At 47.7% G+C, this 26,939-nt stretch overlaps 1 protein-coding gene across 2 annotated transcripts in view; it reads left to right on the top strand.

Annotated features, from left to right (window-relative positions):
* The first annotated feature begins 3,959 nt into the window (after positions 1-3,959).
* Positions 3,960-26,939, top strand: part of SMAP2 (small ArfGAP2) — a 64,304-nt gene continuing 41,324 nt past the window's right edge. For both annotated transcript variants that reach the window (XM_073615426.1, XM_073615425.1), the window contains exon 1: positions 3,960-4,151. In XM_073615426.1, the coding sequence (XP_073471527.1) occupies positions 4,049-4,151 (103 nt within the window). In that variant the 5' untranslated portion in view covers positions 3,960-4,048. The remainder of the gene's footprint in view (positions 4,152-26,939) is intronic.

Raw genomic sequence — 26,939 nt, 5'->3', positions numbered from 1 at the left:
GCAAGCACCAGTGGCCTAGTACACCCCGGTCGTAGTCAAACCAGCACTGCAGTAACACTTGGTGACGTGGTGAGTCCCATAAGTGCAGTTCAAGCTGGCGAGGTGGCAAGCACAAGTAGTGTCCCGCTGCCACCAAAAAGACAAACACAGGCCCGTCGTGCCCATAGTGCCCTTCCTGCTGCATTCGCCAATCCTAATTGGGAACCCACCACTTCTGCAGCGCCCGTACTTCCCCCATTCACATCCCCAACCAAATGCAGTCGGCTGCATGAGAGGCATTTTCTTTATGTCCTCCCGAGTACCCCTACCCAACGAACCCCCCCAAAAAAGATGTTGTGTCTGCAGCAAGCGCAGATATAGGCGTGACACCCGCTATTATTGTCCCTCCTGTCCTGACAATCCTGGTCTTTGCATTGGTGAATGTTTTGAACGCTACCATTCACTAGCTGAGTATTAGCGTAGGGTACAGCATTCCACAGACTAGGCACACTTTCACAGGGTCTCCCAAGATGCCATCGCATTTTGAGAGACCCGAACCTGGAACCGGTTACAGTTATAAAAGTTAGTTACAAAAAAAGTGTAAACAAAAAAAAAAAATATATAAAATAAAAAAAAATAGTTGTCGTTTTATTGTTCTCTCTCTCTATTCTCTCTCTCTATTGTTCTGCTCTTTTTTACTGTATTCTATTCTGCAATGTTTTATTGTTATTATGTTTTATCATGTTTGCTTTTCAGGTATGCAATTTTTTATACTTTACTGTTTACTGTGCTTTATTGTTAACCATTTTTTTGTCTTCAGGTACGCCATTCACGACTTTGAATGGTTATACCAGAATGATGCCTGCAGGTTTAGGTATCATCTTGGTATCATTCTTTTCAGCCAGCGGTCGGCTTTCATGTAAAAGCAATCCTAGCGGCTAATTAGCCTCTAGACTGCTTTTACAAGCCGTGGGAGGGAATCCCCCCCCACCGTCTTCCGTGTTTTTCTCTGGCTCTCCTGTCTCAACAGGGAACCTGAGAATGCAGCCGGTGATTCAGCCAGCTGACCATAGAGCTGATCAGAGACCAGAGTGGCTCCAAACATCTCTATGGCCTAAGAAACCGGAAGTTACAAGCATTTTATGACTTAGATTTCGCCGGATGTAAACAGCGCCATTGGGAAATTGGGGAAGCATTTTATCACACCGATCTTGGTGTGGTCAGATGCTTTGAGGGCAGAGGAGAGATCTAGGGTCTAATAGACCCCAATTTTTTCAAAAAAGAGTACCTGTCACTACCTATTGCTATCATAGGGGATATTTACATTCCCCGAGATAACAATAAAAATGATTAAAAAAAAAAAAAATGAAAGGAACAGTTTAAAAATAAGATAAAAAAGCAAAAAAATAATAAAGAAAAAAAAAAAAAAAAAGCACCCCTGTCGCCCCCTGCTCTCGCAGTTCAAAGTAATTTTCTTGCAAAAAAAAATAACTTTTTCATGTAAACAATAAGTGTCAGAAAGGGCTTTGTCTTCAAGTGGTTAGAAGAGTGGGTGATGTGTGACATAAGCTTCTAAATGTTGTGCATAAAATGCCAGGACAGTTCAAAACCCCCCCCCAAATGACCCCATTTTGGAAAGTAGACACCCCAAGCTATTTGCTGAGAGGCATGTCGAGTCCAGGGAATATTTTATATTGCGACACAAGTTTTTTTTTTTTTTTGCACAAAATTGTCACTAAATGATATATTGCTCAAACATGCCATGGGAATATGTGAAATTACACCCCAAAATACATTCTGCTGCTTCTCCTGAGTACGGGGATACCACATGTGTGAGACTTTTTGGGAGCCTAGCCGCGCACGGGACCCCGAAAACCAAGCACCGCCTTCAGGCTTTCTAAGGGCGTGAATTTTTGATTTCACTCTTCACTGCCTATCACAGTTTCGGAGGCCATGGAATGCCCAGATGGCACAAAACCCCCCCAAATGACCCCATTTAGGAAAATAGACACCCAAAGCTATTTGCTGAGCGGTATAGTGAGTATTTTGCAGACCTCACTTTTTGTCACAAAGTTTTGAAAATTGAAAAAAGAAAAAAAAAATGTTTTTTCTTGTCTTTCTTCATTTTCAAAAACAAATGAGAGCTGCAAAATACTCACCATGCCTCTCAGCAAATAGCTTGGGGTGTCTACTTTCCAAAATGGGGTCATTTGGGGGGGGGTTTGTGCCACCTGGGCATTCCATGGCCTCCGAAACTGTGATAGGCAGTGAAGAGTGAAATCAAAAATTTTCACCCTTAGAAATCCTGAAGGCGGTGCTTGGTTTTCGGGGCCCCGTACGCGGCTAGGCTCCCAAAAAGTCCCACACATGTGGTATCCCCATACTCAGGAGAAGCAGCTAAATGTATTTTGGGGTGCAATTCCACATATGCCCATGGCCTGTGTGAGCAATATATCATTTAGTGACAACTTTGTGCAAAAAAAAAAAAAAAAAAAAATGTGTCACTTTCCCGCAACTTGTGTCAAAATATAAAATATTCCATGGACTCAATATGCCTCTCAGCAAATAGCTTGGGGTGTCTACTTTCCAAAATGGGGTCATTTGGGGGGGGGTTTGTGCCACCTGGGCATTCCATGGCCTCCGAAACTGTGATAGGCAGTGAAGAGTGAAATCATAAATTTACATTCTTAGAAATCCTGAAGGCGGTGATTGGTTTTCGGGGCCCCGTACGCGGCTAGGCTCCCAAAAAGTCCCACACATGTGGTATCCCCATACTCAGGAGAAGCAGCAGAATGTATTTTGGGGTGCAATTCCACATAGGCCCATGGCCTGCGTGAGCAATATACCATTTAGTGACAACTTTTTGTAAATATTTTTTTTTTTTGTCATCATTCAATCACTTGGGACAAAAAAAATTAATATTCAATGGGCTCAACATGCCTCTCAGCAATTTCCTTGGGGTGTCTACTTTCCAAAATGGGGTCATTTGGGGGGGTTTTGTACTGCCCTGCCATTTTAGCACCTCAAGAAATGACATAGACAGTCATAAACTAAAAGCTGTGTAAATTCCAGAAAATGTACCCTAGTTTGTAGGCGCTATAACTTTTGTGCAAACCAATAAATATACGCTTATTGACATTTTTTTTACCAAAGACATGTGGCCAAATACATTTTGGCCTAAATGTATGACTAAAATTTAGTTTATTGGATTTTTTTTATAACAAAAAGTAGAAAATATCATTTTTTTTCAAAATTTTCGGTCTTTTTCCGTTTATAGCGCAAAAAATAAAAACTGCAGAGGTGATCAAATACCATCAAAAGAAAGCTCTATTTGTGGGAAGAAAAGGACGCAAATTTCGTTTGGGTACAGCATTGCATGACCGCGCAATTAGCAGTTAAAGCGACGCAGTGCCAAATTGGAAAAAGACCTCTGGTCCTTAGGCAGCATAATGGTCCGGGGCTCAAGTGGTTAAAACAAGAAGAAGATTTAATAGATGTAAAGATGAAAAAATGACTGAAGGTCTGCTTTAATTAACCTTTTTAAATGTAAAAAGTGACAGTTACCCCTCTGCCATGTCACATAAATTGCAACTGCACAGAAGTAAATATAACTGATATGCCTTTGATGTGTATAATTCCTGTTTATCTTGAACTTCATTTGGATTTGGTGAACTCATGCAGCATTAACAAGGACAAATACAATACAATAGCTCTATTAGGCGGGATGACACACTGATCTGTACTGAAGTGCACTAACATCTAATGTTAATGACCCCACTCTCGGCTGAAGACAGATTCCAGCTGACTACCAATGAGCACACCGTCAGCCTCCCAGCCGTCATTCTAGCCGACGTCCAGGATGCCACATGACGTCAATGTCCATTCATAATTTTTTCCTTGTGGGCGTGACCCTCTCCTCCCCGATGACCGTGCTGTGTATGGGTATGGCAATAGGCGTGGCTACGTGACGTACACGATTCAGTGGAAAGGGTGGGAGGAGACTTTCGTAACACCGGAAACAGGAACTGAGCCGTAGCACGGGGGAGCCATCTTACTGTCTCCCGGGAAGATGACCGGGAAGTCGGTTCGGGACGTGGAGCGGTACCAAGCCGTGCTGTCCGAGCTGCTGCTGCGGGAGGAGAACAAGTTTTGCGCGGACTGCCAAGCGAAAGGTAATGGTGGAGTATAAGGCAGCTGTTTGTCCGGCCCCGGCAGGCAGAGTGCTCCCTTCCCTGAGCTCAGAGACCTCTGCCTTCACCTCACAAGTTATACCAGTGTGTTCCCACAGCTCCAGAGTGTGTGTTTAGGGGAGGGGTGGAGTGTACACCAGAGACCTTCCTGTGTCCCCTATATACATCATGTGCCTGGGCTCCCTTCGTGTACACACCTGAACTGACACCCTCATCCCTCCATGTACACACCTGAACTGACACCCTCACCCCTCCGTGTACACACCTGAACTGACACCCTCATCCCTCCGTGTACACACCTGAACTGACACCCTCACCCCTCCGTGTACACACCTGAACTGACACCCTCACCCCTCCGTGTACACACCTGAACTGACACCCTCACCCCTCCGTGTACACACCTGAACTGACAGCCTTGTCCCTCCGTGTACACACCTGAACTGACACCCTCACCCCTCCGTGTACACACCTGAACTGACACCCTCACCCCTCCGTGTACACACCTGAACTGACAGCCTCATCCCTCCGTGTACACACCTGAACTGACACCCTCACCCCTCCGTGTACACACCTGAACTGACACCCTCACCCCTCCGTGTACACACCTGAACTGACAGCCTCATCCCTCCGTGTACACACCTGAACTGACAGCCTCATCCCTCCGTGTACACACCTGAACTGACAGCCTCACCCCTCCGTGTACACACCTGAACTGACACCCTCACCCCTCCGTGTACACACCTGAACTGACACCCTCACCCCTCCGTGTACACACCTGAACTGACACCCTCATCCCTCCGTGTACACACCTGAACTGACACCCTCACCCCTCCGTGTACACACCTGAACTGACACCCTCACCCCTCCGTGTACACACCTGAACTGACACCCTCACCCCTCCGTGTACACACCTGAACTGACAGCCTTGTCCCTCCGTGTACACACCTGAACTGACACCCTCACCCCTCCGTGTACACACCTGAACTGACACCCTCACCCCTCCGTGTACACACCTGAACTGACAGCCTCATCCCTCCGTGTACACACCTGAACTGACACCCTCACCCCTCCGTGTACACACCTGAACTGACACCCTCACCCCTCCGTGTACACACCTGAACTGACAGCCTCATCCCTCCGTGTACACACCTGAACTGACAGCCTCATCCCTCCGTGTACACACCTGAACTGACAGCCTCACCCCTCCGTGTACACACCTGAACTGACAGCCTCATCCCTCCGTGTACACACCTGAACTGACAGCCTCATCCCTTCGTGTACACACCTGAACTGACAGCCTCATCCCTCCGTGTACACACCTGAACTGACACCCTCATCCCTTCGTGTACACACCTGAACTGACAGCCTCATCCCTCCGTGTACACACCTGAACTGACAGCCTCATCCCTCCGTGTACACACCTGAACTGACACCCTCACCCCTCCGTGTACACACCTGAACTGACAGCCTCACCCCTCCGTGTACACACCTGAACTGACAGCCTCATCCCTCCGTGTACACACCTGAACTGACACCCTCACCCCTCCGTGTACACACCTGAACTGACACCCTCACCCCTCCGTGTACACACCTGAACTGACACCCTCACCCCTCCGTGTACACACCTGAACTGACACCCTCACCCCTCCGTGTACACACCTGAACTGACACCCTCACCCCTCCGTGTACACACCTGAACTGACACCCTCACCCCTCCGTGTACACACCTGAACTGACACCCTCACCCCTCCGTGTACACACCTGAACTGACACCCTCACCCCTCCGTGTACACACCTGAACTGACACCCTCACCCCTCCGTGTACACACCTGAACTGACACCCTCACCCCTCCGTGTACACACCTGAACTGACACCCTCACCCCTCCGTGTACACACCTGAACTGACACCCTCACCCCTCCGTGTACACACCTGAACTGACACCCTCACCCCTCCGTGTACACACCTGAACTGACACCCTCACCCCTCCGTGTACACACCTGAACTGACACCCTCACCCCTCCGTGTACACACCTGAACTGACACCCTCACCCCTCCGTGTACACACCTGAACTGACAGCCTCACCCCTCCGTGTACACACCTGAACTGACAGCCTCACCCCTCCGTGTACACACCTGAACTGACAGCCTCACCCCTCCGTGTACACACCTGAACTGACAGCCTCACCCCTCCGTGTACACACCTGAACTGACACCCTCACCCCTCCGTGTACACACCTGAACTGACACCCTCACCCCTCCGTGTACACACCTGAACTGACACCCTCACCCCTCCGTGTACACACCTGAACTGACACCCTCACCCCTCCGTGTACACACCTGAACTGACACCCTCACCCCTCCGTGTACACACCTGAACTGACACCCTCACCCCTCCGTGTACACACCTGAACTGACACCCTCACCCCTCCGTGTACACACCTGAACTGACACCCTCACCCCTCCGTGTACACACCTGAACTGACACCCTCACCCCTCCGTGTACACACCTGAACTGACACCCTCACCCCTCCGTGTACACACCTGAACTGACACCCTCATCACATGACTGCTGTCATCTGCTTCTCACCCTCATCCCTCTGTGTACACACCTGAACTGACAGCCTCATCACATGACTGCTGTCATCTGCTTCTCACTCTCATCCCTCCGTGTACACACCTGAACTGACACCCTCATCCCTCCGTGTACACACCTGAACTGACACCCTCACCCCTCCGTGTACACACCTGAACTGACAGCCTCATCCCTCCGTGTACACACCTGAACTGACAGCCTCATCCCTCCGTGTACACACCTGAACTGACAGCCTCATCCCTCCGTGTACACACCTGAACTGACAGCCTCATCCCTCCGTGTACACACCTGAACTGACAGCCTCATCCCTCCGTGTACACACCTGAACTGACAGCCTCATCCCTCCGTGTACACACCTGAACTGACAGCCTCATCCCTCCGTGTACACACCTGAACTGACAGCCTCATCCCTCCGTGTACACACCTGAACTGACAGCCTCATCCCTCCGTGTACACACCTGAACTGACAGCCTCATCCCTCCGTGTACACACCTGAACTGACAGCCTCATCCCTCCGTGTACACACCTGAACTGACAGCCTCATCCCTCCGTGTACACACCTGAACTGACAGCCTCATCCCTCCGTGTACACACCTGAACTGACAGCCTCATCCCTCCGTGTACACACCTGAACTGACAGCCTCATCCCTCCGTGTACACACCTGAACTGACAGCCTCATCCCTCCGTGTACACACCTGAACTGACAGCCTCATCCCTCCGTGTACACACCTGAACTGACAGCCTCACCCCTCCGTGTACACACCTGAACTGACAGCCTCACCCCTCCGTGTACACACCTGAACTGACAGCCTCACCCCTCCGTGTACACACCTGAACTGACAGCCTCACCCCTCCGTGTACACACCTGAACTGACACCCTCATCCCTCCGTGTACACACCTGAACTGACACCCTCACCCCTCCGTGTACACACCTGAACTGACACCCTCACCCCTCCGTGTACACACCTGAACTGACACCCTCACCCCTCCGTGTACACACCTGAACTGACAGCCTCATCCCTCCGTGTACACACCTGAACTGACAGCCTCATCCCTCCGTGTACACACCTGAACTGACACCCTCACCCCTCCGTGTACACACCTGAACTGACAGCCTCACCCCTCCGTGTACACACCTGAACTGACAGCCTCACCCCTCCGTGTACACACCTGAACTGACAGCCTCACCCCTCCGTGTACACACCTGAACTGACAGCCTCACCCCTCCGTGTACACACCTGAACTGACAGCCTCATCCCTCCGTGTACACACCTGAACTGACAGCCTCATCCCTCCGTGTACACACCTGAACTGACAGCCTCATCCCTCCGTGTACACACCTGAACTGACAGCCTCATCCCTCCGTGTACACACCTGAACTGACAGCCTCATCCCTCCGTGTACACACCTGAACTGGCAGCCTCATCCCTCCGTGTACACACCTGAACTGGCAGCCTCATCCCTCCGTGTACACACCTGAACTGACAGCCTCATCCCTCCGTGTACACACCTGAACTGACAGCCTCATCCCTCCGTGTACACACCTGAACTGACAGCCTCATCCCTCCGTGTACACACCTGAACTGACAGCCTCATCCCTCCGTGTACACACCTGAACTGACAGCCTCATCCCTCCGTGTACACACCTGAACTGACAGCCTCATCCCTCCGTGTACACACCTGAACTGACAGCCTCATCCCTCCGTGTACACACCTGAACTGACAGCCTCATCCCTCCGTGTACACACCTGAACTGACAGCCTCATCCCTCCGTGTACACACCTGAACTGACAGCCTCATCCCTCCGTGTACACACCTGAACTGACAGCCTCATCCCTCCGTGTACACACCTGAACTGACAGCCTCATCCCTCCGTGTACACACCTGAACTGACAGCCTCATCCCTCCGTGTACACACCTGAACTGACAGCCTCATCCCTCCGTGTACACACCTGAACTGACAGCCTCATCCCTCCGTGTACACACCTGAACTGACAGCCTCATCCCTCCGTGTACACACCTGAACTGACACCCTCACCCCTCCATGTACACCTGTCATCTGCTCCGCACCCTCATCCCTCTGTGTACTCACCTGAACTGACACCCTCGTCACATGACTGCTGTCCTCTGCTCTTCACTCTACATGACTGCTGTCCTCTGCTCCTTATTCTCATCCATCCATGTACACACCTGAACTGACAGCCTCATCACATGACTGCTGTCATCTGCTTCTCACTCTCATCCCTCCGTGTACACACCTGAACTGACACCCTCATCCCTCTGTGTACACACCTGAACTGACACCCTCATCCCTCTGTGTACACACCTGAACTGACACCCTCATCCCTCCGTGTACACACCTGAACTGACACCCTCATCCCTCCGTGTACACACCTGAACTGACACCCTCATCCCTCCGTGTACACACCTGAACTGACACCCTCATCCCTCCGTGTACACACCTGAACTGACAGCCTCATCACATGACTGCTGTCCTCTGCTTCTCACTCTCATCCCTCTGTGTACACACCTGAACTGACAGCCTCATCACATGACTGCTGTCATCTGCTTCTCACTCTCATCCCTCCGTGTACACACCTGAACTGACACCCTCATCCCTCCGTGTACACACCTGAACTGACACCCTCATCCCTCCGTGTACACACCTGAACTGACACCCTCATCCCTCCGTGTACACACCTGAACTGACACCCTCATCCCTCCGTGTACACACCTGAACTGACACCCTCATCCCTCCGTGTACACACCTGAACTGACACCCTCATCCCTCCGTGTACACACCTGAACTGACAGCCTCATCACATGACTGCTGTCCTCTGCTTCTCACTCTCATCCCTCTGTGTACACACCTGAACTGACAGCCTCATCACATGACTGCTGTCATCTGCTTCTCACTCTCATCCCTCCGTGTACACACCTGAACTGACACCCTCATCCCTCCGTGTACACACCTGAACTGACACCCTCATCCCTCCGTGTACACACCTGAACTGACACCCTCATCCCTCCGTGTACACACCTGAACTGACACCCTCATCCCTCCGTGTACACACCTGAACTGACAGCCTCATCACATGACTGCTGTCATCTGCTTCTCACTCTCATCCCTCTGTGTACACACCTGAACTGACACCCTCATCCCTCCGTGTACACACCTGAACTGACACCCTCATCCCTCCGTGTACACACCTGAACTGACACCCTCATCCCTCCGTGTACACACCTGAACTGACAGCCTCATCCCTCCGTGTACACACCTGAACTGACAGCCTCATCCCTCCGTGTACACACCTGAACTGACAGCCTCATCACATGACTGCTGTCATCTGCTTCTCACTCTCATCCCTCTGTGTACACACCTGAACTGACACCCTCATCCCTCCGTGTACACACCTGAACTGACACCCTCATCCCTCCGTGTACACACCTGAACTGACACCCTCATCCCTCCGTGTACACACCTGAACTGACACCCTCATCCCTCCGTGTACACACCTGAACTGACAGCCTCATCACATGACTGCTGTCCTCTGCTTCTCACTCTCATCCCTCTGTGTACACACCTGAACTGACAGCCTCATCACATGACTGCTGTCATCTGCTTCTCACTCTCATCCCTCCGTGTACACACCTGAACTGACACCCTCATCCCTCCGTGTACACACCTGAACTGACAGCCTCATCACATGACTGCTGTCATCTGCTTCTCACCCTCATCCCTCTGTGTACACACCTGAACTGACAGCCTCATCACATGACTGCTGTCATCTGCTTCTCACTCTCATCCCTCCGTGTACACACCTGAACTGACACCCTCATCCCTCCGTGTACACACCTGAACTGACAGCCTCATCCCTCCGTGTACACACCTGAACTGACAGCCTCATCCCTCCGTGTACACACCTGAACTGACAGCCTCATCCCTCCGTGTACACACCTGAACTGACAGCCTCATCCCTCCGTGTACACACCTGAACTGACAGCCTCATCCCTCCGTGTACACACCTGAACTGACAGCCTCATCCCTCCGTGTACACACCTGAACTGACAGCCTCATCCCTCCGTGTACACACCTGAACTGACAGCCTCATCCCTCCGTGTACACACCTGAACTGACAGCCTCATCCCTCCGTGTACACACCTGAACTGACAGCCTCATCCCTCCGTGTACACACCTGAACTGACAGCCTCATCCCTCCGTGTACACACCTGAACTGACAGCCTCATCACATGACTGCTGTCATCTGCTTCTCACTCTCATCCCTCTGTGTACACACCTGAACTGACACCCTCATCCCTCCGTGTACACACCTGAACTGACACCCTCATCCCTCCGTGTACACACCTGAACTGACACCCTCATCCCTCCGTGTACACGCCTGAACTGACAGCCTCATCCCTCCGTGTACACGCCTGAACTGACAGCCTCATCCCTCCGTGTACACGCCTGAACTGACAGCCTCATCCCTCCGTGTACACACCTGAACTGACAGCCTCATCCCTCCGTGTACACACCTGAACTGACAGCCTCACCCCTCCGTGTACACACCTGAACTGACAGCCTCATCCCTCCGTGTACACACCTGAACTGACAGCCTCATCCCTCCGTGTACACACCTGAACTGACAGCCTCATCCCTCCGTGTACACACCTGAACTGACAGCCTCATCCCTCCGTGTACACACCTGAACTGACACCCTCACCCCTCCATGTACACCTGTCATCTGCTCCGCACCCTCATCCCTCTGTGTACTCACCTGAACTGACACCCTCGTCACATGACTGCTGTCCTCTGCTCTTCACTCTACATGACTGCTGTCCTCTGCTCCTTATTCTCATCCATCCATGTACACACCTGAACTGACAGCCTCATCACATGACTGCTGTCATCTGCTTCTCACTCTCATCCCTCCGTGTACACACCTGAACTGACACCCTCATCCCTCTGTGTACACACCTGAACTGACACCCTCATCCCTCTGTGTACACACCTGAACTGACACCCTCATCCCTCCGTGTACACACCTGAACTGACACCCTCATCCCTCCGTGTACACACCTGAACTGACACCCTCATCCCTCCGTGTACACACCTGAACTGACACCCTCATCCCTCCGTGTACACACCTGAACTGACAGCCTCATCACATGACTGCTGTCCTCTGCTTCTCACTCTCATCCCTCTGTGTACACACCTGAACTGACAGCCTCATCACATGACTGCTGTCATCTGCTTCTCACTCTCATCCCTCCGTGTACACACCTGAACTGACACCCTCATCCCTCCGTGTACACACCTGAACTGACACCCTCATCCCTCCGTGTACACACCTGAACTGACACCCTCATCCCTCCGTGTACACACCTGAACTGACACCCTCATCCCTCCGTGTACACACCTGAACTGACACCCTCATCCCTCCGTGTACACACCTGAACTGACACCCTCATCCCTCCGTGTACACACCTGAACTGACAGCCTCATCACATGACTGCTGTCCTCTGCTTCTCACTCTCATCCCTCTGTGTACACACCTGAACTGACAGCCTCATCACATGACTGCTGTCATCTGCTTCTCACTCTCATCCCTCCGTGTACACACCTGAACTGACACCCTCATCCCTCCGTGTACACACCTGAACTGACACCCTCATCCCTCCGTGTACACACCTGAACTGACACCCTCATCCCTCCGTGTACACACCTGAACTGACACCCTCATCCCTCCGTGTACACACCTGAACTGACAGCCTCATCACATGACTGCTGTCATCTGCTTCTCACTCTCATCCCTCTGTGTACACACCTGAACTGACACCCTCATCCCTCCGTGTACACACCTGAACTGACACCCTCATCCCTCCGTGTACACACCTGAACTGACACCCTCATCCCTCCGTGTACACACCTGAACTGACAGCCTCATCCCTCCGTGTACACACCTGAACTGACAGCCTCATCCCTCCGTGTACACACCTGAACTGACAGCCTCATCACATGACTGCTGTCATCTGCTTCTCACTCTCATCCCTCTGTGTACACACCTGAACTGACACCCTCATCCCTCCGTGTACACACCTGAACTGACACCCTCATCCCTCCGTGTACACACCTGAACTGACACCCTCATCCCTCCGTGTACACACCTGAACTGACACCCTCATCCCTCCGTGTACACACCTGAACTGACAGCCTCATCACATGACTGCTGTCCTCTGCTTCTCACTCTCATCCCTCTGTGTACACACCTGAACTGACAGCCTCATCACATGACTGCTGTCATCTGCTTCTCACTCTCATCCCTCCGTGTACACACCTGAACTGACACCCTCATCCCTCCGTGTACACACCTGAACTGACAGCCTCATCACATGACTGCTGTCATCTGCTTCTCACCCTCATCCCTCTGTGTACACACCTGAACTGACAGCCTCATCACATGACTGCTGTCATCTGCTTCTCACTCTCATCCCTCCGTGTACACACCTGAACTGACACCCTCATCCCTCCGTGTACACACCTGAACTGACAGCCTCATCCCTCCGTGTACACACCTGAACTGACAGCCTCATCCCTCCGTGTACACACCTGAACTGACAGCCTCATCCCTCCGTGTACACGCCTGAACTGACAGCCTCATCCCTCCGTGTACACGCCTGAACTGACAGCCTCATCCCTCCGTGTACACGCCTGAACTGACAGCCTCATCCCTCCGTGTACACACCTGAACTGACAGCCTCATCCCTCCGTGTACACACCTGAACTGACAGCCTCACCCCTCCGTGTACACACCTGAACTGACAGCCTCATCCCTCCATGTACACACCTGAACTGACAGCCTCACCCCTCCGTGTACACACCTGAACTGACAGCCTCATCCCTCCGTGTACACACCTGAACTGACACCCTCACCCCTCCGTGTACACACCTGAACTGACACCCTCACCCCTCCATGTACACCTGTCATCTGCTCCGCACCCTCATCCCTCTGTGTACTCACCTGAACTGACACCCTCGTCACATGACTGCTGTCCTCTGCTCTTCACTCTACATGACTGCTGTCCTCTGCTCCTTATTCTCATCCATCCATGTACACACCTGAACTGACAGCCTCATCACATGACTGCTGTCATCTGCTTCTCACTCTCATCCCTCCGTGTACACACCTGAACTGACACCCTCATCCCTCTGTGTACACACCTGAACTGACACCCTCATCCCTCTGTGTACACACCTGAACTGACACCCTCATCCCTCCGTGTACACACCTGAACTGACAGCCTCATCACATGACTGCTGTCATCTGCTTCTCACTCTCATCCCTCTGTGTACACACCTGAACTGACACCCTCATCCCTCCGTGTACACACCTGAACTGACACCCTCATCCCTCCGTGTACACACCTGAACTGACACCCTCATCCCTCCGTGTACACACCTGAACTGACACCCTCATCCCTCCGTGTACACACCTGAACTGACAGCCTCATCACATGACTGCTGTCCTCTGCTTCTCACTCTCATCCCTCTGTGTACACACCTGAACTGACACCCTCATCCCTCCGTGTACACACCTGAACTGACAGCCTCATCACATGACTGCTGTCCTCTGCTTCTCACTCTCATCCCTCTGTGTACACACCTGAACTGACAGCCTCATCACATGACTGCTGTCATCTGCTTCTCACTCTCATCCCTCCGTGTACACACCTGAACTGACACCCTCATCCCTCCGTGTACACACCTGAACTGACACCCTCATCCCTCCGTGTACACACCTGAACTGACACCCTCATCCCTCCGTGTACACACCTGAACTGACACCCTCATCCCTCCGTGTACACACCTGAACTGACACCCTCATCCCTCCGTGTACACACCTGAACTGACACCCTCATCCCTCCGTGTACACACCTGAACTGACAGCCTCATCACATGACTGCTGTCCTCTGCTTCTCACTCTCATCCCTCTGTGTACACACCTGAACTGACAGCCTCATCACATGACTGCTGTCATCTGCTTCTCACTCTCATCCCTCCGTGTACACACCTGAACTGACACCCTCATCCCTCCGTGTACACACCTGAACTGACACCCTCATCCCTCCGTGTACACACCTGAACTGACAGCCTCATCCCTCCGTGTACACACCTGAACTGACAGCCTCATCCCTCCGTGTACACACCTGAACTGACAGCCTCATCACATGACTGCTGTCATCTGCTTCTCACTCTCATCCCTCTGTGTACACACCTGAACTGACACCCTCATCCCTCCGTGTACACACCTGAACTGACACCCTCATCCCTCCGTGTACACACCTGAACTGACAGCCTCATCCCTCCGTGTACACACCTGAACTGACAGCCTCATCACATGACTGCTGTCATCTGCTTTTCACTCTCATCCCTCTGTGTACACACCTGAACTGACAGCCTCATCACATGACTGCTGTCATCTGCTTTTCACTCTCATCCCTCTGTGTACACACCTGAACTGACAGCCTCATCTTTAGTGAATTCCTCATTTTTGATATGAGACTAGAATGCAAAAAACAAACAAAAAAGATGATAATTTGTCTGGTAATTTCATACGCGTGTACTAGACATTACTCCTTGTTTGTGGTAGCCCTTCTCAGCCCTATGAAACATGATCTACAGTGGATCGCTTTTCAGAGGATGGCTGGGAGGCAGTAGGTTGTCTGTTTTAACCCTTAAAGGAGAAGTATAGCCAAAGCTTGTTTGCACTCCTGTGATCCATAGAAGCCCAGCCAATTTGTTTTGCACTCCTGTAATTTGTCTTCAGCTGAGAGTGGACTGAAGTCCACTCTCTGCTGATGTCAGTCCAGGCACCGTGTCATCCCAACTACGGAGTTTGGATCCCCCAGGTCCCTGGACTGACAGCCAACTGAGACAGCTGCTCCACCCCCTCCACAGCTCAGCACTCCCAGGAAGGAGGGAGAAGAGCAGACAGCTGTGACTCGGATCTCATTGTAGATTGGACCCATGCTGCATCCACCTAGGTAAGCATAAATGTGAAAAGAAAAAAAAATACTTTCCTTCTCTTTTAAAAGGACAGCACCACAACCACTTCAATTCAGTGGTAATGCCTGTCAAACTAGTTTATCATTTTTTGCCATGGCCAGCCCTCATTGACTCTGCTGCTTAAAGAATAAGTTCAGCTTTAGTAACATGTTAACCCTGTATTTAGGGTGTAACATGTTACTATCCAGCTCCTCCCAGGCATGCGAGGGTCAGTCTCCTCCGCAGTCACTGCCATATTTTAAAATTGGGCTCCACCCGCACAGATGCATCATTCTTTCAATAGGACTGTCAGACTGACACTCCCACAGCAACGATCGCCGCGATGCGCGCCCCTGATGTGCGCAGCTGCTTGATATCCTGCCAGACGTCATATGACGTCCAGTCAGGATATTGAAACCACTTTGCTGATGTCATTTTTCTATATGGTGGGCAGCAAGTGGTTAACAACCAGCTATTCACTGGTTGATGAGGACGGTGGCGGCCTATGCTTTCAAGAAAATAAAATGCTGGGCACTGGCGTTAAGCAGCGTTTAGGAGCTGTTGATGGGTTTTACTTTTCTCTTTGTTCCCCTGCAAAGTAAAAGCATAATGCGATGCAGACTACCTGCAAAACGAAGCCCGCCCTGTCCCCGCTGGTGGCCGCATCCATCTTCTCCCCTCTTTCTTCTGGGGGTACGGACTCCGGCTCTGTGACTGGCCAGAGCCTCGTGACCTGTCGGTCACAGAACTTGGAGTGAAGAAACAGCACAGAGGGCACAGTTTATTCTTCACATTGTACAGCAAATATCTCCTAAACGATGTACTTTTAGGAGATATTTCCATTACCTAGGTAAAAGTCACAATCGGAGGTTTACAACCACTTTAACTTTAGTGTCAAAAACGCACAGTGTGCATGAGACCTTGGGCTTCATGTGCATGACTTTACAGAGCCCACGTAATTACATTCCCAGGATCCATTGCTGCCACGTATAGGTTCCCATTGAAATACAATAGAAGATGCAACTGTATGCGTTGGTGCGCTGAAAGATAACAAACACAAAAAAAAATCAACAAATGGGTTTTAACCCTTTTCTAATTGACCTAAAGCTAAAAAAATAAAGGTCTTCGGGTATACTTGCACTTTTTAAGACCCAGAATTAAAATTCCATCCTGTGCAATATAAATTATTTCATGAGTGATAATGACTGATGCTTATCACACTTCATACACAATATGCTTGTTTACTAAAGGGTTTAAGGCTGTTCATTTAGCAAAGTGAATGTTTATAAGATAAATCAGTGTGCCCTCTGTGAGCTGCCGAAGACAGGAGAAGAGGGTTTGTCTGGTGTGCAGGTGAAAATAATTGTTGTGACCTGATGCATCCAATTATTTTCTACTTTAGGAGACAAAACAATCTGATTACTTTGTCCTTACTGTGAGAAAAATCTTTCTACTCTGTTAGGTCAGAGGTTCTATATCACAGGTGTCAAACACAAGACCCGTGGGCCGAATCCGGCCCTCCAGGCCATTTCATGTGGCCCTCACACCTCAGCTGCAGGAGAGCTCTAGCCCTCCTCTGGTCCACCTCCAGACCCCTACTTTCTGCTTTCAAGCAATACATCCAGCTTCTTCCCAGAAGCAGCATAAGAAAAGGGGGTGCACTGGGGTGTTAGGGAGAGTAGGGGACTCAACTTCTGATGGTGGGGTGGCTCTTGACATCTAATGTAAGGGGAGGGGATGCTCTGGACATCTAATCTTACAGATACAACTGACCCTTTTGAGGACAATCATAATGCTGATGGGGCCCACAATGAAATTGAGTTTGACACCCCTGTTCTATATTTTTCAGGGATAGAATGGCTTCCTGCTGGGTGTAGATGTATTGATTGCACTGTGTTGACAGTGTACACAACTGTTGTGGCGTTACAGCAAAAAACTTGCATTCTTTAGCTACATAAAATGGGTTAACCTTTTACATATATAACAAGCCTGGCGAGGAGGAGGTAGATTTTTTTTTTATTTTTATGTTGTTGAACTTATGTAGAGGATTCTACCTGATTGCTTTGTCAACTATCATTCCTCATCATATTTGGCTACAAATATGCACAGCATAGGCAGTAAAACCTATAGTGTGTAAAATAACTCTACCACATTAGTCACATATAGACCTGTATGTAATTGCTTGATCTGCTTACAAAGGGAAGTGGCAATTTTTATTTTTCTGGTCGTTGCAGTTTTTACCAGTATGGGCATATCTAGGCCCCATTTTCAAATGTTATATTCACATAAAGAGCCAGGACTAAGTTCAAATATTTAATACAAACAATAAATACAATGTTGCAAAATCTGTAATCTTTCTGTGTAGCTGGGTTTCATTCACCACACACAAATTGTCCTAAATGGATCCACCGCTTTTAGGGCCCATTCACGCCAGAAACTGTACTTTGGCGTGCAATTGACATGCATTTTTAAAGCTCATTTACTTTCCTTTGGCTGAGTTCACACTGGCATTAAGAACAGGTGTTTGAGAGGCGTTAAAAAGGCCCCTCAAACGCCTATGCACAAGATACAATAGACAGCACATGGTGCTGTTCACACTAATGCCCCGTACAAACGGTCGGATTTTCCGACGGAAAATGTGTGATAGGACCTTGTTGTCGGAAATTCCGACCGTGTGTAGGCTCCATCACACATTTTCCACACACAAAGTTTGAGAGCTTGCTATAAAATTTTCCGACAACAAAATCCATTGTCAGAATTTCCGATCGTGTGTACACAAATCCAACGGACAAAGTGCCACGCATGCTCACAATAAATAAATAGATGAAAGCTATTGGCCACTGCCCCGTTTATAGTCCCGACATACGTGTTTTACGTCACCGCGTTCAGAACAATCGGATTTTCCGACAACTTTGTGTGACCGTGTGTATGCAAGACAAGCTTGAGCCAACATCCGTCTGAAAAAATCCTAGGATTTTGTTGTCGGAATGTCCGATCAATGTCCGACCGTGTGTACGGGGCACAAGCTTCAAAATTGAAGCCTCATGTCGAGTCAGGAGGCGTTTTGAAGCCTTCCAACGCCTCCCATTCAAGTCTATGGTAACTCCTCGCAATTCCTCTGGCAGACAGTTGCGGGGCGTTAAGATTAATTTACTGTAATGGATTAGGCATTTGTGGAGCAGTTTCAATGCTCGTCAAATGCTTCAAAACTGCCCATAGGGCGTTTGGGGAGCATTTTTAACTCCTTATTAATGCTTGTAAAACGCTTGTCTAATGCTCCTTGATGCCTATCTGACACCCATGCTAACGCCATGCAAACACTATAGGAGCGTTTGTTGAGCATTAGAAACTTAGTCAAGTGTGAACAAGCCCTTTGTGGTTCATTTTTCCCGAAGGGTTGTACACAAGGGCTGAATATCGGGTGACATCAGCCGGTTCAATAGAAACCGAGCCATGTGCACAGCAGCCAGTCTGACCTTCTGATGATGGTGCATGACTGAAAAAAGGCTGCCGATCGGCATCCGATCAGCGCTTTCAGCCAATGGCTGAGAGCACTGACCTGGAGTGTTCTGGCGGGGGGGCGACATTCCCCTCAGAACACAATAGCTCAGCAGGGGAGATCGCTGTACTAACATCACATAGTTAGTACAGCGAGCTCCTCCCAAGCTTTTCAGTATTTTTTCATTCAGCCTGCTGGGTTAAACGGGAGGGGGGGGGGGGGGGTGTGGAGAGAATTAATAGTGTGTACCAGGCTTAAGCTTTTCCTTGATGTTCTTTTGAGGTATCTTCCTTTTTTTCTTTTTTGGACTTTTATGTGTGCTGTGTTGCATTGTGTTTCTGTGCATTTTCATGTGTTTATGGTGTGAAAGAGATGCAGACTGCTGTATGCATCCCACTGCATCTGGCGTGAATGGGCCTGTTATTTACACTTCCGGTGCCCTCCTGAGAGCGATCTTTTCAGAGGGTGGTGAGGAGGCACTATTCTTCTCCTTACTGCCTGTTTTAACCCCTAACACACCACCACGCTTTTGCCCTATTCAGTCCCTGCAACAGTATTAATAAATTTTGCTGTACCGTCTTACAAAACATTGCAGCTACAACATGTCTATATCCCTGTCCGCTGCCTTTGTAGTTAAGGGGTGAGTGTTTGGTGGCGGGGGGGGGGGGGGGGGCTGGGGCCACAAGTGCAAACAAAACCATAACTGGGTAAATGCTCCACAGCACCGCATGCTGTTTATCCTAGTCCTTGGTGCACTCATGTAATGTACACAACTATGGAAGCGGCATTGGAATAATGGGAACTAAATCTTTTATGAAATTTTTGTGTATTCCTATCTGGATGCTTTTTTTTCCCTAATGAGAGATCTGGAGATATTGGTGAAAATCTGACCTTTTTATAATTTGAGGTTCGTCCCATCTGGTGAGTGAGCCTTTCTGAAGGCGGCTGTGGATAACAGTTGGAGCTCATTTGATGTGGAGTAAAGAAACGCATACAATCCTGTGAATAATTTAAGTGGTTAAAGGTGATGGATCCCTTTTGCAAGGACATTTTTTGTGTGATGAATAAAACCGTTGCACAAAAAGACAACATTGTATTTATTTTTAGAACATATTTAAGGCAGTATTAAACCCAAAAGCAAACTATTATTCTATTGCTTATTTATACCTGGTGACCTGGCCAGTAAGTCTGTTTGTTTTTAAAGGAACATGCTCTCCTGCAGATGAAGCAGTTAGAGGGATGAGACAAACTATTTACCACTGACAGGGGGACAATAATAATACAATAATCAGCAGTTTTTATTTAAAAAAACTTTATCCCAAAAGGAAAAGTAACTGCTTGTAAAGATTTGTTGGCCTATCTAAATCTGCTAGTACATTTAACAGTCCCCTCCCCCCCAGGTTAACAATGCAGCTGCCCAAAGGTACCCCCTGTGCTTTTCCATCTGGATTGGGGGCACTCCAATACAGGAGGTGTGTTATTGGCCAGATCACCAGGTGAAAGGGGAAAAAGCCTAAAAAAAAAAAGAGAATAGAGCCACCACATCTAATGATTTGTAAGCTGCTATAAGAAATGTTTTTACTTTTGGGTTTAAAACCACTTTACACTTTAGTGCTGGTCATGTAAGTAGATATAATATTATATTTATCTAATCACAGCTGTTTTCACATTTATAAAGGTTTATAAACAAATGTTGATTTGTTGGATAGCACAGTTGTAGGGGATATACAGTCTTCAAATGTGTTTGGTGGTCTGCCATTGTAAAGCATCACCCAAAAGAGGAAGTCTCACTTCTTTGCATCCTCTCCTTTTTAATAACTGACACTTTTGAGAGGGGGTACCTGACTTTGACTGGTACTCCCCTCCCATTTGTGGGTAGATTGTCCCTAGTTCCCCAACACCCTTCTGGGACACATCACAGGTCCCAGAAGAGTGCGGGACCATTTACAAAGCGCAGTGTAGCTCATGCACGCTCAGCGGAAAGCCGTAAGGCTTCACTGCCTGTTTCCAGATATTGGTAGAGGGTCTAGAAACGATTTTGCTTTCTATAGTGATTGTTAAAGGAGGCTCCTGAGATACACCCACCGAAATCTAAATAGATATCCCATTAACACCATGTGCCTTCTGGTTAATTTGAATATTACTAGCTTTGACATTGTGAGAGGGTTACTTTTAAAGAGGAACTACAGTCTGCTCACAGAATTTGTAATAAAAACATCTTTGCCATTCTGAAGCTTCTCTCCAACCACTTTGCATACTATTTTATATATACTGTGATTCTGTACTTCCCAAATATGTTGCAGAAATCTCCCTCCACTGAGTCTGGCTGCAACCATTTTAACTATGGGCAGTTGAAGCTGCTGCCTGTTCACTTCCTGGATTTACACAGACACACAGGGGCACACTTCCAGCTCTGCAGCTCTCATTGGCCCTCTTATGACTCATCACCCCTCCCTACCTGGCAAACTCTCACAAGTGAGAGAGCTGTGATGTCAAAGCCTAGGCTTTTTACCAGACAAGAAACAGGAAGTGGGCTGTATAAGGTATTTACTGTCAGAAAAAAAAATGTTTTACTATCCAAAATTAAAACAACAAGGGCAGAAGATTTAATAGATGGAAAGATAAAAAATGACCAAAGGTCTGTTTTAAGTATAGGAAATATAGTACCTCTCAAAAAATAATTTCCGTCGGGGCATATAAATTATGCAAACTCTGTGACATCAAACCTTATGAGGACAACATCACATAACAGATGTTAGGATATTTGTGAGCATCTGTTGAAATGAAGCCTTAAGCGCCATTAAAAAAACTGAAGATCACGTGTTCCACTGGTTGGGGATATAAGAATTCCACATTTTTTTATTTTTTTTTTTTATATTTACAGTTTATCGAAGTTAAAAGGTAGGCAATTGACAAATAGTTTTGTGATTAGACTCTGACTTAGGCAGCTTTTCCTTGAATTTTACACTGCATACAGTATTCAAGGGCAGTGAAGCTAAACCTGGTGGAACTAGTAGACAGCACTTTATTCAGGGCTGCTTTTTATGTATGCTCTATGTTTTTAGGTGAAATCTAGGCAGGCATAAAAACTAACTTATGCATCTCTGTAAAAATGAATACATCATTAAATGAATTCAGTTCAAGCAGTGCAAGAATTTGACTTGGTAGCAGCCTCTTTCAGTCTCTGTACAGTGGGACTAGAGTATGAGGAGAAAGAAGCTGCAGAAGGAGTTCTTGTGACAAGAAGCATGCTGACAGGAGGAAAAAGCAGGGTGGCGGAGGAAAGCTTCTCAATTTGCTGTCCATAGCAACTGGCAGGGTGTGTCTGGGATGACCTGGCCTCACAGGACGTTGGTTCAGGGACATCGGCCATCAGACTGAGCACCTCCTAGTTGCAGAAAAAATGTACTGGGGGAGGGGGGCAGTAATCTCTGTATTGAAGGGGTAATGTTGGAGCAAAAGCTAGTGTAGTATTTTATTTTTGGCTTGAGTTCTGCTTTAATTGTTGAGATAGCATTTTGTTAGAGTGGGGTACTGGTAAACAAAAATGCCATTGTGTCTGTTAGATTTTTGGACACAAATGGTTCTTTGTGATTGGCTTGATGTAAAAGCCATCTATTTTAAAGAAACTCTCACCCTTGAGGCAAAGCCTTGACAAAAGCAACCTGCTGGAATACCGTGTTTCCCTGAAAAAAAGCCCTACTGTGATTTTCATGGATGACTGCATTATAAGCACTATCCCGAAAATAAAGCCCTAGTTTGTGGTTGTTAAAACCTAAAATGCACTGTATTACAATATTATATAATGTAAACTGTGTATGTTGCTGTAATCTGTGTGATCCTTCCATACAGCGGCACTCAGCTGATCCCCTGCTGCTCTCCTTCTCTTCTCCCAGTAGGGGATCTCGCACACACCCCCCACCCTGCAGTGCTCGGAGTAGGGAAGGGAGCTCCAGCGGGCCATAGAAGCGCTAAGTGGTGCTCAGCTGATCCCACGCTGCTCTCCTCTTCTGCCAGAAGTCAGCAGGGATCTCAGCCCCCCCTCTGCAATGCTCAGAGCATGCCCTGGACTGCACCAGAAAATTAAGGTCGGTGCGGGAAGAGAGGATCGGCGGGTCACGGAAGTGCAGAGCGGCGCTAAGGTATTTATCACAAATAGATTACAGAAAAATGCACAGTTTACATTATATAATACAGTACATTTTAGGATTTTTCTGTGGATTTCTGATAGGCAGGGAGATGGGGGAGAGAAGACAGCACATGTCAAGCCCTACCCCGAAAATAAGCCCTACTGGGTCTTTTGATGCCCAAATTAATATAAGACTCGGGCTTATTTTCGGGGAAACACGGTATGTTCCATTGGCTTCTACATGGAAGCTGTGCAATATATCTTCTAGATAGAGTGGGAATCCAGAGAGCTAAGATATGTTTGCAGACCCTTCTGAAGCTTGGATATTAGCAGCAGTCATTATGAAGTCTTGAAGCTACTTGAGGAACAAACCATGTCTGTGCTGGCATATTGGCCCAATGCTGACCGACAGGATGATCTATTTGCTAGTAGACTTGGTATATTTCACTATTGACTATCGGATTAGCACAGTAGGTGTGAATGACTGAAACCTGCCTCATTAGCTGACTCTCACAAAGTCTCTGGAAAGCAATTTGTGATGTTATTTCTTAGCAGTACTGTGGGTTATTTAGAGCTCCTGGATTAACAGTGTTCGTTTACAAGTTTTTCTAATTATCTTTGTCATTATGCTGTATTGGTACTACAAATGCATTTTTTCATTGATTCAGAACAATAACTGATGACTTCTTAGCCAAATTGAATTGTCTGAGATTAATTTTTGCCAAATTTTCTTTGGTTGCGGAATTGTTTTTCTTTTAGTATCGGAGCAACACGTTGGGGGTCATTTACTAAAGGAAAATCCACTTTGCACTGCAAGTGCACTTGGAAATAAAGTCGCTGTAGATCCGAGGGGGACATGCAAGGAAAATAAAAAATAGCATTTTAGCTTGTACATGATTGGATGATAAAATCAGCAGAGCTGCCACTCCCAAGTGCACTTGGAGTGCAAAGTGGATTTGCCTTTCGTAAATAACCCCCATTGTGTAAGTTACTCTAAGTCTCTGTACCGAGTCTTCATCCTCCTTTTTTTTTTTTTTTTTTTTTATTGAAGAGCTCCCACTGATTTCGATTTTTTTAAATGAGGTTTTCATGCCTTACAGGTTGCGAAAAACTCTTGTTGTTCATTTATGTCATTATTTAAAGGGGAACTGAATTCAGGAAGCTGTGCCCAAGAGAAAGCAGGAAGGTAGCAAAACACTAGTCACCAGTATTTTCTGTTGCCTACCTGCAGCTGATCTTTCCCCATTACGGACTTACTGTGCTTCTTCAGGTCAGTCCCTAGCAGACAGTACAATGAGCAGCACAGTAGCTAGTGATATTACCAGATCTTACTCCAGATCTCCTAAAACTAAAGCAGGCCGTTCTACATACTTCCTTTTTTATTTTATCTTATTTTTTCTCAAAAATGTGCTGATTCCCCCATCCACACATTAAGTGTGGATCAGGGAAACACTCCTGCTGTTCCTTTGTGTTCTCACAGCGGGGCGCCTTCCCCGCCATCAGAACTCAATGATCAGTGTAGCTGGCTATAGCCAGCAACCCTGACCATTCAGAAAACACCCAACAGGCTGGTTTTACAGAAGCTGTACAGCCAGGGTTGTCCATACATGGATCAAAATTTGTGCAGTCCCTTCTAAAGCGGACAAATTTTGATCCATGTATGGCCGGCTAAACAGTCAGAGGCAGCAGTGCCTTAGACTCACACTTCATATATGCAGTTATGAGGCTGTGAGCACAGCAGTGTCTAGGCACCCTTACATACCAAGAAGTGCTCTATTTTTTCAGAAGAAATTCCAAATAAAAAGTACTACTCGGGCACAATTAAAGTGGTTCCAAAGCCTAGACGATTTTTATCTTAATAATTTCCATGAAGTAAGGTAAAAAATGTTTAGGTAGTAGTATCCCCCCCACTCCCCATTTTTACTTACCTGAGGCCTCATTCGATCCAGCACTGTGCCCATCTGCGGCTCTTCTCTTCCCTAACTTCCATGTATCACAGGCTATACTAAGGTTGTTAATCAAGGCCAGTGATAAGGGAGTGTGGGGCATGGCCAAGTCCCACTGTCTGTCTATAAACGCCAACAGCAAAGCTCCGGAGCAAGCCTGCACGATTGTCCCCATAGACGGCGTCTTTCTGGGCACTCGCTATAGAGGAGCAGCCAGGGGCTCTGGCAGGGGACCCGAGAAGAGGAGGTTCAGGGCCACTTTCGGGGGCAAGTATAAACCTGTTGTTAGCTTATTTTTTTATTTTTTTATGTTCCCTATAAAAGCAGATCTTCACTTTTTAATAATACGGCAAGCTGCCATCGATCCTTTCCCTTTCCTATGCAGGATCCACACATTACACTCATTCACACCATCTCTTTGGCACTCTCTGCTGGCCTTTTCTAAATCTGCACAACAATTCTATTCCTGCTTTTCGTAATAGCACATTAAAGTTTAAACATGTATTGCATTACCACATAACAATAAGTAGGGGGCATCGACTAAGCTTCTGAATAGAAAAAAAGGCTTTTCTTATTTATTTTACTTAATATTTAATGTTGGTAATATATGTGCAATGGCATTGCAGCCAATAGAGTTTACAGTTTTTGGGGTTTTCTTCTTTTTTAAAGTTGCACTTTTGTATGTCAAAATTTTTGATTTATAGAACTTGTGATATATAATGCCTTTTTATAAATAAAACCAACGGCTAAATCTGTGTCTGTAGTGCAAGTTTAAACCTTAATACCATAACTATTACCATGGTATTAGATGTTTACCCTAGGAGTATATAATGCGTTTGGAAATTCTTGAGAAATGCTTAAATAATTTAACTAAGCTCATTAGATTTTAGTCGACTAAAACAATTCAGATGACTAAAATACGACTAAGACCAAATCAAAATTTGACGAAAAATGAACACTGGTGCCAACATAGTTAATCTTTGCAAAACATGCTTATTTATTTATTTATTTTTTTCTTAACCACTTCACTCCGCTTCTGCACATGCCAGCACCCCAGTGTGAATATCCAAATGGGCAAAAAAAGTTGCTGAGTTCTTATTCTGAGGCTGTCCAAGGAAGCTATAGCGTACTTTTCCTCTGCCGTGGCCTTCATGCTTTTGATAACTGACATCTTTACAGTAATCTTCCCACTAATGAGATAACAGTAAAAATAGAGGACATCCTGTACATCCTTTTGGAATATTGGCCCTTTCCTGTTCAAGCAATACCCGGATTGCTTTGGGATGTGCTAAAAAGCCACACGTTACTTTTATTAAAGCAGCATGATCATCTTGGTGCACTCTTCCGCCCTCTGGTTTCCGTTTGTTTGCATCTGTCACTAGTGTGGTCACAAGATGTCTCACTTCCTCCATGTGAAGCAATGTTCCAAATGCAAGATAAAGGGGAACAGCCACAGAATTTAAAAAAAAAAAAAAAAGGAAAAAATAAGTTTGCTGCTGCTAAGCAATGTACAATTTACGTTGCCCATACTGTCTGCTTCTGTAATTGTCCTT

Source organism: Aquarana catesbeiana, linkage group LG02, assembly GCF_042186555.1.
Source record: "Aquarana catesbeiana isolate 2022-GZ linkage group LG02, ASM4218655v1, whole genome shotgun sequence".
NCBI classification, from domain to species: Eukaryota; Metazoa; Chordata; class Amphibia; order Anura; family Ranidae; genus Aquarana; species Aquarana catesbeiana.
This window is presented reverse-complemented; position numbering and strand designations above follow the sequence as displayed.